Source organism: Martes martes (assembly GCF_963455335.1).
Source record: "Martes martes genome assembly, chromosome: 2".
NCBI lineage: Eukaryota > Metazoa > Chordata > Mammalia > Carnivora > Mustelidae > Martes > Martes martes.
In genome coordinates, this window is record NC_137889.1 from 54891176 (window position 1) to 54905903 (window position 14728).

The 14728-nt window shown below is 34.5% G+C and overlaps 1 protein-coding gene across 2 annotated transcripts in view; it reads right to left on the minus strand.

The window, feature by feature from the left end:
• The window catches only part of GLRA3 (glycine receptor alpha 3), a gene marked incomplete at both ends in the record, with an annotated part of 181118 nt that overhangs the window by 116656 nt on the left and 49734 nt on the right, over positions 1-14728 (minus strand). For both annotated transcript variants that reach the window (XM_080797670.1, XM_080797669.1), the window contains one exon: positions 4986-5053. In XM_080797670.1, coding sequence (XP_080653796.1) covers positions 4986-5053 — 68 coding nt within the window. The remainder of the gene's footprint in view (positions 1-4985; positions 5054-14728) is intronic.

Here is a 14728-nt window from a genome sequence, read left to right on the forward strand (position 1 = left end):
CCCTTCTGTGAAAAATTGAGAAAATGTATAGTTTGAGATCACAGCATACCTACAGATACTCTTATCCAACCCCCCCATACATCTGTCTACAGACACCTGAAAAACAATTACATCAAAACATCTAATCTTTTTTTATTTTGTAAAAATAAGTCTTTCTATCAGCACTAGTGACAAGTAATGGTTCAATGAGTAAATATTGACTTAAGGCACATAGCCGAGCAGTTCTCTAACTCTCTAACATATGTGTAACAAGATGGAGAGCCATCTGTTTTCTGAAGATAGGAGGGTAAGCCTGAATATATATGCAGTTTGAGACACCACTATCTACACACACCCAAATTACTACATTCATAAATAAGTTTGTTTGTTTTTTAAAAAAACCCAACTTTCAAATGCTTTCATCCTGGCCTTTAAGCCTTCTCCACAACTCCTAACAGGTTTGCAGGAGTCACATTAATGGGGAGAGCTTAAGCTCCCCTCATAGAAGCAATGAAAACAATCATGAATGAGCTCCACTTGTTACCACAAGTTTAGATGGCAGGATAGAAGCATGTCCCTTATCAAGGCCATGTTACAAAAGGGGAACAGGAATGACTCTGATGGTGGTAAACCAGTTTCATCTTGAATTTTTTTTTTTTTTCAAGAACTTTGGTTTCTAATAGTTGTGAAATCAAGAATGTGAACCTAAGGGCGCCTGGGTGGCTCAGTGGTTGAAACCTCTGTTTTCAGCTCAGGTCATGATCTTAGGGTCCTGGGATCGAGTCCCGCATGGGGCTCTCCGCTCAGCAGGGAGCCTGCTTCTCCCTCTCTCTCTGCCTGCCTCTCTGCCTACTTGTGATCTCTGTCTGTCAAATAAATAAATAAAATCTTTAAAAAAAAAAAAAAAGAAGAAGAATGTGAACTTGGAATAATGGAGACCGAATATGTCCTTAGAGAATCTCATTATATATGACAAATGACACAGATATAAGAGAAAAAAAGGAAGTTTAAAATTTACAGATTATCTAAAGGAAAAATTTGATAATTATATGTCAAGAATAATAAGACTGTGCTCAAGTGAGAAGTGTTGGAACTATAATAAGTTAATTGGACAAATAAATATTGGGAAATGGTGAATTTCACAGTCAAAAATAAATTTGAATTAATGCTCTTGGAAAGATACACATAATTTTTTTTAAAGATTTATTATTTATTTGAGGGAAAGTGGAGAGGGACAGAAGGAGAGACAGAATCCCCAGCAGACTTCCTGCTGAATAGGGAGCCAGGTGATGCCTGGGGTTTGATCCCAGAGCCCTGAGATCATGACCTGAGCTGAAATCAAGAGTCGGATTTAACTGACTGAGCCACCCAGACACCCCAAGCACACAAAAATATTTAAAAAAATAAGTTTGGTACATGAAGAAAATGTAAAATACTTTAAAATTTTGAATTAATTTTCAAAACAAATGGGTAAGCATGTAGAATATCTACTAGAGAAATTTTCTCAAGAATCAAATAATTACCTCAAATGGAACAAAATGAATTTTAAAATGGAGATAAAATTGTGAGAAAGTAGACCAGCAGAGGGAGCTTAATTTTTGGTCAGTAAACAAAGATTGAAGACAATTAAGGTCTTAGTTAAGTGGAGATCTATAGATTGGGAGATTTATTCAGATTTATTTTAGATATGAGATCTCAGGTGCAAAGATAGCCATTAATGAACATAGGTAATTTGAAATTCCATCCTCACAATTTTAATATATTGTCTTAGTTGAATTACACTATTTGTATTATAAAAACAAAAGTAGGAGAGCCTGGGTGGTTCAGTGGGTTAAACCTCTGCCTTAGGCTCAGATTATGATCTCAGGATCCTGGGATCGAGCCCTGCATTGGGCTCTCTGCTCAGCAGGGAGCCTGCTTTCCCCTCTTTCTCTGCCTGCCTCTCTGCCTACTTGCGTGATCTCTCTCTCTCAAATAAATAAATAAATAAATAATCTTTAAAAAAAGTAAACTATATAAGTATAAGAAATGTAAATATTTTTAAGAATCTATAAATACTTTTATAAAAACAAATTAAAATAATATTACAGCAAATAAACTAATGAACAAAGATTAGCTACAGAGATACAAAGTTTTCTACAGGTGGTAGAAACTATGAATGAAATTTATCAAGTTAATTAAGTGGTAGGAAAGTATTCTATGAATCTTAAGATAGAAATATAATAATTTTTAATTTTCTCCATTTCTATGTGTGTGGACACCATGTTGCAGCTTTTCTATCTGATACCGTTAAAAATTCTACAGATATTGAATCTGATTATATTAATAGAAGTAATGTCACCTGTTTAAAAGTTTAGAAGACTAAAAAGAAAGATACCAAGATGAACATGGTAAATTTTACAATACTTAACCTCCGAGATGTTTGATTAATGTTCATTGATGTTGCTTGTGATTCTGAAGAGGAAAGTGATACATGCTAAAAATGACTTCAAAAAAACACATTTTGATAGAATATGTAGGAATGAAAAGGATTTCTATGTTAGAGAAAGGAAATAAAACCAAGGAAGAGTCACTGAGAAAGTGTATTTGCAATATTCTGCAAGCTTTCTGTGTAATATTATTTTATAAAGGGAGTCTAAAATTATTACAGGTAAGAAATTTAACTGTTGCAGTCATCCTCTAGATTGTGTGCTACAACCATTTAGTAATAGACTGATGAATTGTATTATAAAAAGCAAAGACCCTCAAAGAACCTGACAATCTTTCTGGTTTTAATGAGAAGGAAATCTGGCCATGTCTTCTCTTTTTTCCCAAGTCTTTTCCTCCATCCCGCAAAGACAAGTAAGGCTGTAAATTTTTCCCACTATTGCTGCTGGCAGTATTTTGTGGAAACAGTTTTGCAAAAGAGAAAGTATAAACATATTTTTAGGGTTTTGAGATTATACAGTTTGTATAGCAGCTATTAAAATGAACAAGTTGCCAGGGCTCAAAATACAATTTGGAAAGTCTAAGTAGAAAAAAAGCAGAGATTCCTTCATCTTTAAATATGATTTGGACTAAGAATGTACAGTAGAGGAGCAGAATTTTCCACCCCAAAACGTGTCTCTTTGGTATATGAATTATTTTGGGTTGATTTTTTTTTAAGATAAAGAAAACTCAAGAAGTTTTTCTTTTTGCTAACTGGCTAAAATAATTTAAATAGAGGACCTGTTCCAAGAAGGAAGCTAGCACCATAGATAACCATAGTTATAATATGAACTAGGCCTGGTAAATAGGTAGGAACCTGGCAAGGCCTATTTAATCAAAGTCCTCTCAATGTCTAATTGTTTCTGAATGGTCCAGCAAACAATTGTTCACCAAACATTTATTCTTTTTCACCTTTCTGTGAATTGCTTTCCTTCCATTTGCAGTCGCAGACTCCTATCTCTTTCTCCCTAGTTCAGAATGGCATATATACCACATTTTGCTTGTCTTTGGAATATCTTGTGTTTTTGCATGCTATTAAATTGGATTCTCCTCTGTTAGCTGTCTCATGTCAATTTAATTCTTAAACCAGCCAAAGGAATCTTGAAGGGTAGACGAAATTTTTCTCCCCAATAATACAAATGCAGGATATAAATCAGAACCAAATACTCAGTGGGAATCCAGAATATGTCAAAGCCTTAAACAAGATTACAGTCATTTTAGAGTCAGAATTGCATTGGAACAACACTGTGGTTAAGCAAGCAAATGGTATGCATTTTCTCTGTTTACACAAACAAACCCACATTCATGTTAATGTATACACTGTAGTTAAGATAATTCTATGTAATGCCCAAATATGTAAATTCAGTTCTTCTTCACTGATACTTTTATTGTAGTTATATTATATTGTTTGATAAAACCACAGAGATGCCACTAAATGACTAAGTATTGCACACATGAGAAGAGAAATTTTTTAAAAAGATACCTAAGTAAATGCTCTTCCTGTTAAGATAGATTCTTTACACACACACGTGCATGCCCATGCATACACACACACACCTATATATCCACCCATAATAATTTACATATTAGATTATTTTTCCTTAGAAAATTTGCTATCAGGTCATTCTGAGATATGTACAATGAGCATAAATCAATGCTTAATAATGGTTTGGGAAGCTAATAAATCTTTAAGTATTTCACATCCTATTTTAACTGAAATCAACTTTGAAAATTAATGCAAATTATACTTGCTAAATTTAGGAGTGGAGTATAATTCTAGGTAACTTAAAAACCACCATACATAGTTTCAATTAAAAAAAAAACTTGCCTACCATACAATTTTACAGATATTGAGAGGTTCATGAGTCTATCTCTGCATTTTATTTCAGCTGAAATGCACAAGAAAAGCTGCAGTGCAAAGCATGATCTTTAGAGAAAGTTATAAAATCCAAGTCAGAATAAATTTGGTCTGTAATGATGATTTTTTTGGCTTTAATAACTTCATTATATAAAATGTTCTTGATTACATACTAATGAAGTCTCTCTTAATGAGTTTCAATAAAGTAAAGCATGTACCACTATTCACAAAATATTTATGTTATTTCAGCAAATACTATATTTATTTGGAAAAGTAATCAAATAAAATAACTTAAAATAATACCGTAAACACATTATAAGCATACAGAATAATTGAACATAAAACTATTTGCTCCTATGTTTCTGTTTGGTTATTAAAGAGCATTGAAAAGAAATAATTTAAATGGTAAAACTTTAGTTTTAATTTGAGACTTAATATTTAATTACGAAAATGGGAAAAATCAATCTTGTTTTCACTTACATTTATTCTCTAATATACAGTCTCCAAATGAAATGTTATTACCTGCAGTTGATTGCAACTTAATTATACCAGTAATTTTATTTTTAAAAATCTCATTATATTAATTTTGGCTTTAAATTACATAACACTAACAGAAAATTTGTCATTAACGTAATCACAAATTACTCTAGTGTGAAACTTGTCACAAAGTAAACATGCCTACCATGGTTGTCTCAGCGATAGAGCCAAAGCTGTTTATGAATATGTTGCACGTGACATTAACAGGAGGACCTGAAAGAGAGATTAAAAAATAAGGACTATTTAAAATATTTTCTAATAATTCCATGTATTTCATTATTAGTTTTTTTAAAAAGGAACATATATATTTTTATATTTGTATACACACAGATGCTTAAAATTGAATGCAATCGTTCTGAGAAATAGTCCGAGTTGAAAATCCAAATGCATAGTCTCCTTTGAACACTGATGTTGGCCATTATGTAAGTCATTAATCTCATTCAGGCTCAGATTCCTTGATCTAGATTATCTCTAATGATTTTGAAATATCTGATTTGGTAAGTCCAACATCTGAACCCTTCCGGCTGTTTCTGTTGATTTTTTCCTCCATGTATGGGTCGCATTGTCTGCATGTCACATATTTTTTGTTGTTGCGAAAAACATTTAGGTACATTAGATGATACAATGTGGCAACTCTGGAAACCAGACCTCCCACCTGTCTCCCACAGTTGGTTGTTGCTGGTGTTTCTTACTGTTGTTGTTTATTGTTTAGTGACTTACCTGAACTAATAAATTTCTTCATAGTGTGCAGCCACGGAGGTCTCCATTCAGTGACCTTAGTGGTCAACTAGTGAACTAGTTATTGGTCGGATTTCCTTAATGCTTTGAACCAATAAGTCTTCCCCCCTTTGCCAGGGGACTTCATGTTTGGGGGTATGCCTTTAACGTTCATGCCTTTACCTTCACTTCCTTGCTTGCACAGGGTTTGCGGTGGGCCAGAGGTGAGAAGTTGGGATACTCCCAAGTCTTTCCTGGGCATGCACACAGCCTTATACTTGTGTGTATTCTCTAGATCTACAAGAGGATATCAGAACTTTGAAAGCTGCCTATGAGCATCTCATTCCTCAGATCTTCTTTTAAAATTTTTGCTCAAGATCTTGTTTGCCTGACTGGTATCATAGCCTTAAGCAGCTGGAGTGTTCAACAGTTTCTTGTGATCATTTTCAACAAACGCCCTCGGGTAGGATTTCTCTGCTAAGGGAGTTTCCAATCAAAACCTGATGATGACAGGCCCTCTGAGTGGGATTCCTCTAGGGAGCAGCCCAGGTAAAAGTAACAGCTTTGGAGATGGACTTTCTGAGAAGCCAGCCTTTGATACCTGCTAGGCTGCTGGATTGTAGGACTTCTGTGGTTGAGAGGCTGTCGGTTTTTAACGCTACCAAAAGCTCAAGAGTGGAGCCATATTTAAATATCCTCTGTTTTTAGAGAAACCTATCAGTTTCACTTAAATACACATTTCTCAGTGTGTTGCAAGCTTTTCAGAGCCTCTGAAGGTTCATTTTGACCGTTTTCCCAGTATATTTTCTACTTTTTTTTGAAGCAGTGAATTTGTAGAGAATATTGCTCCCCCGTTCCAGAAGTCCCCTGTAAATGCCCAATTTAGCATCCATCATAATACCAATAATTTTTGTTTATATAAGATATATTTTTTTCATTCCTTTACTAAGTATTTAAAACTGTGTGTACAGCAATTTGAAGAAGATGTATCAAGATTATCACCTAGCAGGGCAGAAGAAATAAGATCTTATAAATTGGTGGGTACTTCTTGTTACCAGATACGGTACAGATTCATAGATACCACTTAATCCGTATAACTTTGAAAGTGGGTAATAGTTCATTATTTGCAGAATAGGGAATTAAAGCTCACAGAGGATTACATAAGGTGCTAATATATAGTGCATTTAAACTTTGAACCACTGGCCTGATTCTAGGAATCATTTTTGTCCCATCCTATCAAGTTGTCTCATGATCTTCACATGACATTACATCCAAAGCATTCCATTATCTGGCTACAGATTTTGTTACTAGGCTGACAGGTATGTAAATCAACACCACTGAAATATTACATGGTAGGGATTAAAAGAACTCTGAGTTAAACTCTACCTAGTAGATAATGCCACACACAAAAACTGATATATGAGCCTTACCTAAGAGCAGCACCTTGCTCTAAACATCTATAGGAATGAAAAAAAAAAAAAATGGATCTCACGAGAAATAATCACTTCAACTGATTTAATAGATTCTTTGGGGATTTACCAGCCAGGATCATAACATATTTTGTTAGCTTTATCTTTCTTTGCATTTACTCCCAAATTACATTTTTTGCTCTGGAGCATAGCAGTGATCTTATGACCTCCCATAATCATTATATTGAGTATTGCCGCCACCTCTCTTCTGTGGGATCTCCTTTGGCCCCCCTACTTTTTTCTTTCTTAGCTTCTTTCTTTTTTTTTTTAATTTATTGTATATTTGCCCTGTTTCCTTGATATTTGCTTTTATATTTCTAACCCAATTGCCCTTTTTAAAATTTAATTTAATTTGTGTGTTCCAAAATTCATTGTTTATGCATCACATCCAGTGCTCCATGCCATACGTGCCCTCCTTAATACCCACCACCAGGCTCACCCAATACCCCATCCCCCTCCACTCCAAAACCCTCAGTTTGTTTCTCAGAGTCCACAGTCTCTCATGGTTTGTCTCCCCCTGTGACTTCCCCCAACTCATTTCTCCTCTTCTTCACCCAATGTCCTCTGTGTTATTCCTTATACTCCACAAATAAGTGAAACCGTATGATAATTGACTCTCTCTGCTTGACTTATTTCAGTCTTGGCTTATTTCTTTATTTTACTGGAACATATCCTTTAGCAATTTCTTGAGAAATGGTGCATAAAGATATGAAGCTTTTGACAATTTGCTTGTTCAGATTTCTTTTTAAACATCCTCTCACTTAGTTAACATCTACATTTGGTACAAAATTTTAGTTGGAAATTTTTTTCTGAATTTTAAAGACATTTCTTTATTATTTTTTATTTTCTTGTATTGCTGTTAAAAAGTACAAAGGCATTCTGATTCTTGGTCCTCTGTAAAAATAAAAAGGAAATGCTTTTGTACCAATATTAAAAAATAAATAAAAAAACACAGTACCTCATTAGTTAGGATACTTTAAAATCATTTGTGGTTTCAATATACATTTTCTTGATTACTTGTGCACAATTTTCATCTTTGTTTTTCTACTCATTTTCTCATAGTCATTTATCTTACTTGAATAAGATAGAAAAGATAGAAAAAAGAAACCAAAACTATTCAAAAATGAAGTCCATGATCTATGGATGAATGAACGAATGAATCCTATGCACATTGAAATCATCTTTAAAAAAGAAATTCACACCTGATTTTAACCTAGATAATAGGGCATGCAACAAAGCACCAATATTTATAAAAGTTCCTTAGATAATTCAGATGTGCAGCAATGCTGGAAGCCACTGGCCCATGGAATCCCAGACTAGGAAACATCTCTGCCCATTATATCATAGGGCTAAAAATGAACTGAGATTTTCTTAGAGGTGAAGAAATAGAGAGGAGTCAGAACTTAAAGCTGGGCCTTAAAAATGAAAGGCACTTAATTTTGATTAGAGAGTGTAAGTTTGAGTATAAGTTTGATCAACAGTGCTAATAAAACAAGTAGAGCCTGCGCAGTTAGGTAAAGCCCAAAATCTATTGACCATCAAGATGCATAGCACATAAAATTAAACAGATATAAAAAGGAAATTGTTTTAAATATGAAGGATAGATTTTAAGAACAAAAAAAGTTCTTGAAAGTCCTGAAGCCTGGACGTGCTATAATTATTTGATTACTAGTAGAAAAATTTTTTTTGTATTTCTTTTTTTAATTTAATTTTTTATTTTTTTAAAGATTTTATTTATTTATTTGACAGACAGAGATCACAAGCAGGCAGAGAGAGAGGAGGAAGCAGGCACCCCACTGAGCAGAGAGCCCCATGCGGAGCTCGATCCCAGGACCCCAAGATCATGACCTGAGCTGAAGGCAGAGACTTTAACCCACTGAGCCACCCAGGTGCCCCTCTTTTTTAAAAAATAGATCTTTATTTAATATTTACTTGTCGGAGAGAGAGAGAGAGAGAGAGAGAGAGAGAGCAAGAGAGCCCAAGCAACGGGAGCTTCAGAGGGAGAGGGAGCCTGAGGTGGAGCTCGATTCCAGGACCCTGGGATCATAACCTGAGCTGAAGGCAGCTGTTTAACCGACTGAGCAACCCAGCCATCGTTTTTTAAAAAAAAATCTCTTTGTTATTTCTAAATATTTACAAATGTTTAAATTTGTGAGACAATAAGTGTGTCTTATGTGTCACTATGCGAGAAAGGAGAAAGCATGAATCTTTTACCTCATGATTATGTTACCCCAAGAGAAGTATAAAGTCACAATTAACTGTTAGATTTCTTTTGACTTAATGTAAGTCTAAGGTATTGAACTCTAAAATACGTACACAGAGTATCTGGGAATCTGGAAAAGCTAGAACCAATCATTCATATTTTCTAGGTTATTTCTGTTTCCTAGAGAACACGAAAACTGCTATTTTCTTTTGCTCCTCACAATAATATGAATCTAGGGAGTATTGTTTAGCTTGAGATAAACTCTCTGTGCTCCATCGACTCAAAGCTTTTGAAAGAGGGAAAACACAAGAGCACTAGTATCGGGTTAGTTCATCTTCCAATAAAATGTTGAAGGAAGTGCATCCATGTTGGGGGGACATGGCCCCGTGTTCAGCTGCCACTATGAGACTGCCTGCTCCATCTGACTGTGAGTTCTTTGGCTGAAACTGGAATAAATAAAACAGTGAAGGGAGTGGGTAGTGATTTTTCTTATTTTAATTTAGCAAGAGTCAGGGCCTTTATTTTTGGGACTTTAATTTCTCTGGGGACATTGCCTAAAAAGGGAAGGATTTTTTATTATCTCTTTTGAGCTCATCCTTTAAATTTAAGTATTATAGAATTAATTATATATAATTATATATTTATATTCATATTTAATTTATATTGTATATTCTATTATGTATTATATTAATTTTATATAAAATTATATATAATTTTAGATAGTGGTGGTGAAAAACAGAATGAAGGTAAAAATTCAGCATAGGCTTTAGGATGTGTTAGAGATATCTGTTCGAATGCATTTCAGTGTCCTCTGGGCTTCATGGCACTTCCTAATGATTCCAGGAAGGTTCTGAAAGCGGAAGTATTGAGTCCTGTGCTAGGAGAAGGACTTCTCTGATCTATTTGTCTCTCCCTAAATTTGGCACTGGCATCCCAAGTTGACCAGAGGCTTGCATAGTAAAGGTCAATAAGGAAAATAACATGTTTCCACAGAAGAGTAATTGTCAAGGGAGTAACTAATTGAGGCTTTGACTTATAGTTGGGAACACGGTATTTTATATTCTATAAAACAGACTTCAGCCCTTGCCTCTTCAACATGCCTCCAATCACATACAGAAAGCTCCTCCTAAAGGTAGAAAACCAGTCTGGTTTCAAAGTCTAAATTTCACGTGGTAATAAAGTAAATCACAGTGTTCTGAGGTATAAGTGTTCTTATTTATTCCAGTGGTTATCACATGTGTTCTTTGCCTGATTATGAAACACACAAGAGTGCTATGTGGTTCCCATTTGACTACTTAGGTGTGTATTCTTTTCTTCAGCAGAAAGAAGGTGAATGAATTCAGGACACTAAACCTTAACTCCAAATTTCAAAACTAGAGCAGACACTGACTTGAAATATGTGTGTATGTGTGTTTTATATATATATATATATATATATATATATATATAAAATGTGTGTTATATATATAATTTTAAGAAAATTAATCAAAATAAATTAAATTGATTAAATTAAATTAATTTTATCTTTAGAAAGTTTAAAAATATACTAAAAGTATAAAGCAACTTGAAAATAAAAAGCATTGTTTTTAAAGTAGTCTTGGACTAGATCATGGAATCTCTTCGATGTGATACAAAGTATTTGGAATTTACTTTATGAAGCTGAGGGAGCCATTACAGATTTCTGATCATGGTTGTGTAGTGAACCAACACAACATGGTGAGTTGTGGAATGGATGGCAAAAGCTTAGGGACAGAGAAAACAAGAATTTATTGTTATAGTCCAGATGGGAGATAGAATGGCCCTGACCAAGGCAGAGACAGTGGAGATGGATATAAAGAATGAAGTGGACACAGGACCATAAAGTTTATAAAGCACTGTCTATACTCGAAGCTTCTGGTCTATGGCAGATCAGAGCAACAATCTCAATCTTTCTATCTTAGCTATTGAAACGTATATTCGAAAACTTTGTAGAGAATGAAGCTCAGAGAAGATTGTAGATATTCTATTGCCATTACAGAGAGCACCTGTTTAGCCATCCTTGGCCAATCTGCTACTTCTCTGTGCCAGGGCAAAAGCTGTTAAATCCATCTAATACACTGCTTTGTTTAGCAATGGAGAAAATAATTGCTATAGCATCCATATGGCAAATTGTGCCTTTAAATTGTTCATGACATTAGCCATCGTTGGCCCTGAAAAGCTAACAACAGTACTTGCAGATGTTTTCAGCAGCATGTTTTTTTTTTTTTTTAGATGTCCTTTAAAGAAACAGAACATGCCTTTTAAATTCAGAGATGCATAAAGGCAAAATTACAAAGTGCATTGCAAAGACTTGGCAATTATATTATTGCACTTCATACTCGGAAAAAATTATTCACAAGGCAAAGCTCAAGCAAACAAAGAAACAAACAAAAACCAGCTCAAGTGTTCATGAAAATGATTCTAAGAAATGTTTAGCATAATGTTGTATTAAAACCTCACCCTTTTTAAAGACATAGAATGCAATTGAAAGACTAAATCTCAAAAAATGTTGTATTTACATCTATATACATGTACATCTGTATGTACATGTCACATATATATGTAGTTATGTCACAAGGAGAGATATTAATTGTATTTATTTATTTATTTTTACATTAAAGATTCTATTTATTTATTTATTTATTTGAGAGAGAAGGAGAGTGGGTAGGGGCAGACGGAGAATGGGAGATAATCGCAGTCTCCCTCCTGAGCATGGGGCCCTGTGCAGGGCTCCATCTCAGGACCCTGAGATCAGGACCTGAGCCAAAATCAAGCGTTGGCTGCTTGACTGAATGAACCACCCAGGTGCTCCTTATTTTATTTTTTAATTGACAAAAATAAACTTGATGACTTTAAATCCACATTTTAAATTATTTGTTGATCCTTGAAGAAAGTTTGAAAACTATGACATAAAAATAAGATCTAGTTTCTTCCTTCTATTCTCTTTCCTTCCATTTTTTGTCCTGAAAACGCAGTCTTAAAGCCATTCAGTCAGGCAATAAAAGATGGGTGTCCATGTTGAGATGACAATGGGGAATGTGGTAAACTAGACAGGATGAGAAGGACATCCGTGGAGAATGGATATATAGACACACACAGAATGCTGGAGCCAAAATGAGTGAGGAGGATATTCCTCAAGTGGGGCAGCTGATGTGGAGTATTAGAGAAGGGTGATGAGAGTGTCCACGTGGGGGCATCCTGGCATGGTCAGTCAGAGTCTGATCTTGACCCTAGGGCATTTGTGTGGGAGAGGAAGTGGCAGCAGACAAGTGAGATTTATTACATGTTGATCAAATACATCATTATTTTAAGGATAAAGGGAGCCAGGTTTCTTACTGTCAAATGAGGAAGTTAAAATATGGTAACTCAGCAGCTAGAATAAACCTATGGTATCAAAAATATCAGTGTGAACCGTGATTTTCAGTAGACAAGTAGAGACAGAGATGTAAATTAGTATATATATATGAATATACACAAGTGTGTATGTGTATATATATTTATGCAAATACATGTATGTGTATAGATATATCCTGGAATACACCAGCTTAATCAATTATCAAAGTGAACATTAACAGTGATAGCAAAGATTAATGTGGTCCACCATCTGATTAAATGCAATCAGAACAAAGCATCACTGATGTGATATTTCTATTAGGATGCATTATTTAAATTGAATCGTGAAGAAAAGTACTAATGCAAACTGAAACATGTTCTGCTAAGTAAAAGGATAATAATATAATTTTTAAAGTCATGATCATGACAGTCATAGAAAGCATGAGGTTCTGGTTCAGATGAAGGAATCAAGGAGAAATGACAAATAAAATATAAGACATGATTTTAAAATGGGTCCTTTTGCTATGAAGCTGTTATTCAGATTATGGATAAAATTTGAATGGGTGTCCACAATTTAGAATGTAACAATATATTCATGTTAATTTTCTTGTTTCAACAGTTAAGTTGTGCTTGTCTAAGAAAATATTATTTGTCTAATATGCTCAAGTATTGGGGCATCAGGTCAACAACTTTCAAGTGGCTCAAAAAAAAAAAAAGTTTTGTGCTGTAGTTGCAAATCTCCTGTTAATCTGAGGTCGTTTTAAAATAAAAAAAAAAGGGAAATTACTACAGAAAAATACATTAAAAACTAAAAATCAAAGAAAACATAAAATGTAGGGGCCACCAATCTCAATTTGTGAGCATTTCAGGTGAACATTTATAGTTTTAGAAAGACTTATTGAAGACATTCTTCCTATTAAAATGACCTTGTATTATGTAAAAATGTAAGTAGAAAATCACCTTTTTCAAAAAATAATTGTGCACTTTATTCAAGAACAATAATGTCTGCCTGAGTATAAATAGTTAAAATGGAGAAAATGAGTTGCTTGTATTTTTCCCTGAAAAAAGAAACCAGGTAGGAAATAAATATTAGGTACACATGCCATTCTGGGGTTAGAATGTGTTATAGCAGAATAGACTATTTGAAAACTGGATTTGTGATGTGGTAGAAAGGGACTAATACAGACAAATATTACAGATAAAAAGACAGCAGCCACAAAGACATTGTGAAGATAGCCAGTGCTATTTCTAGATAAAGAAAGTAACCATTAGAGATAGAATGAAAACAAAAGTAACAAAAATGCAATGAAAGTTTGGAAGGAACATGTATTGGTGTGATTGCTAAGAGAATACTTTCTGCCTGGATCCAAATTATACTTAAGGGTTATCAAACAATAAGATCAAAAGAAAGAAGTAAAATCCAGAAACAGTTGGTAAAATGGCCTAGTAAAATAATATTTTATTGTCTATGGATGTACATTTATTTGCTCTCCGATTTCTTTTCATCTGTTAAACTGGCTTCTAGTTTCAAATGACTCCTAGGTGCTTCTATTTCAAGATAGAAAGATGAACATAGTTTTCTTTCTCTCTGAGAGTATCAAATGATGTTAGCAAATAAAAATGAGACTAAACACATCACACCAAAGAGAATGGAAGGAAAGTCATAATTAGTTCAATGACATAAAATATAGAAGGCAGAAAAAAAATGGTTGATCGATGGAACAGGGTAAGTTTAAAATAAATGCAGGTTGGGACTGCATGGAGAAGGGAGCTAATGAGCTAAGAACAACCCAGGGACCCACAAAGCTTAGGGTCATCCTCTGCAGGAAAGGAGGTAGGAAGTTAAAAGGAGTCTGCAGGGAGAGGCCATGGGTTAGTCTCAGAAGTTCCCGGCTTCCCGCCCATATTTCCACAGAGTAGGAATGGCTTGGGGTTTAACCCTCAGAAATGTTTCTTTTAAATACTTTATCTATCTATCTATCTATCTATCTATTTATGTATTTTTATTAACATATAATATATTATTTGTTTCAGGGGTACACGTCTGTGAATCATCAGTCTTACGCAATTCACAGAGCTCACCATAGCACATACCCTCCCCAATGTCCATCACCCAGCCACCTTACCCTTCCCTCACCCCTCCCCTCC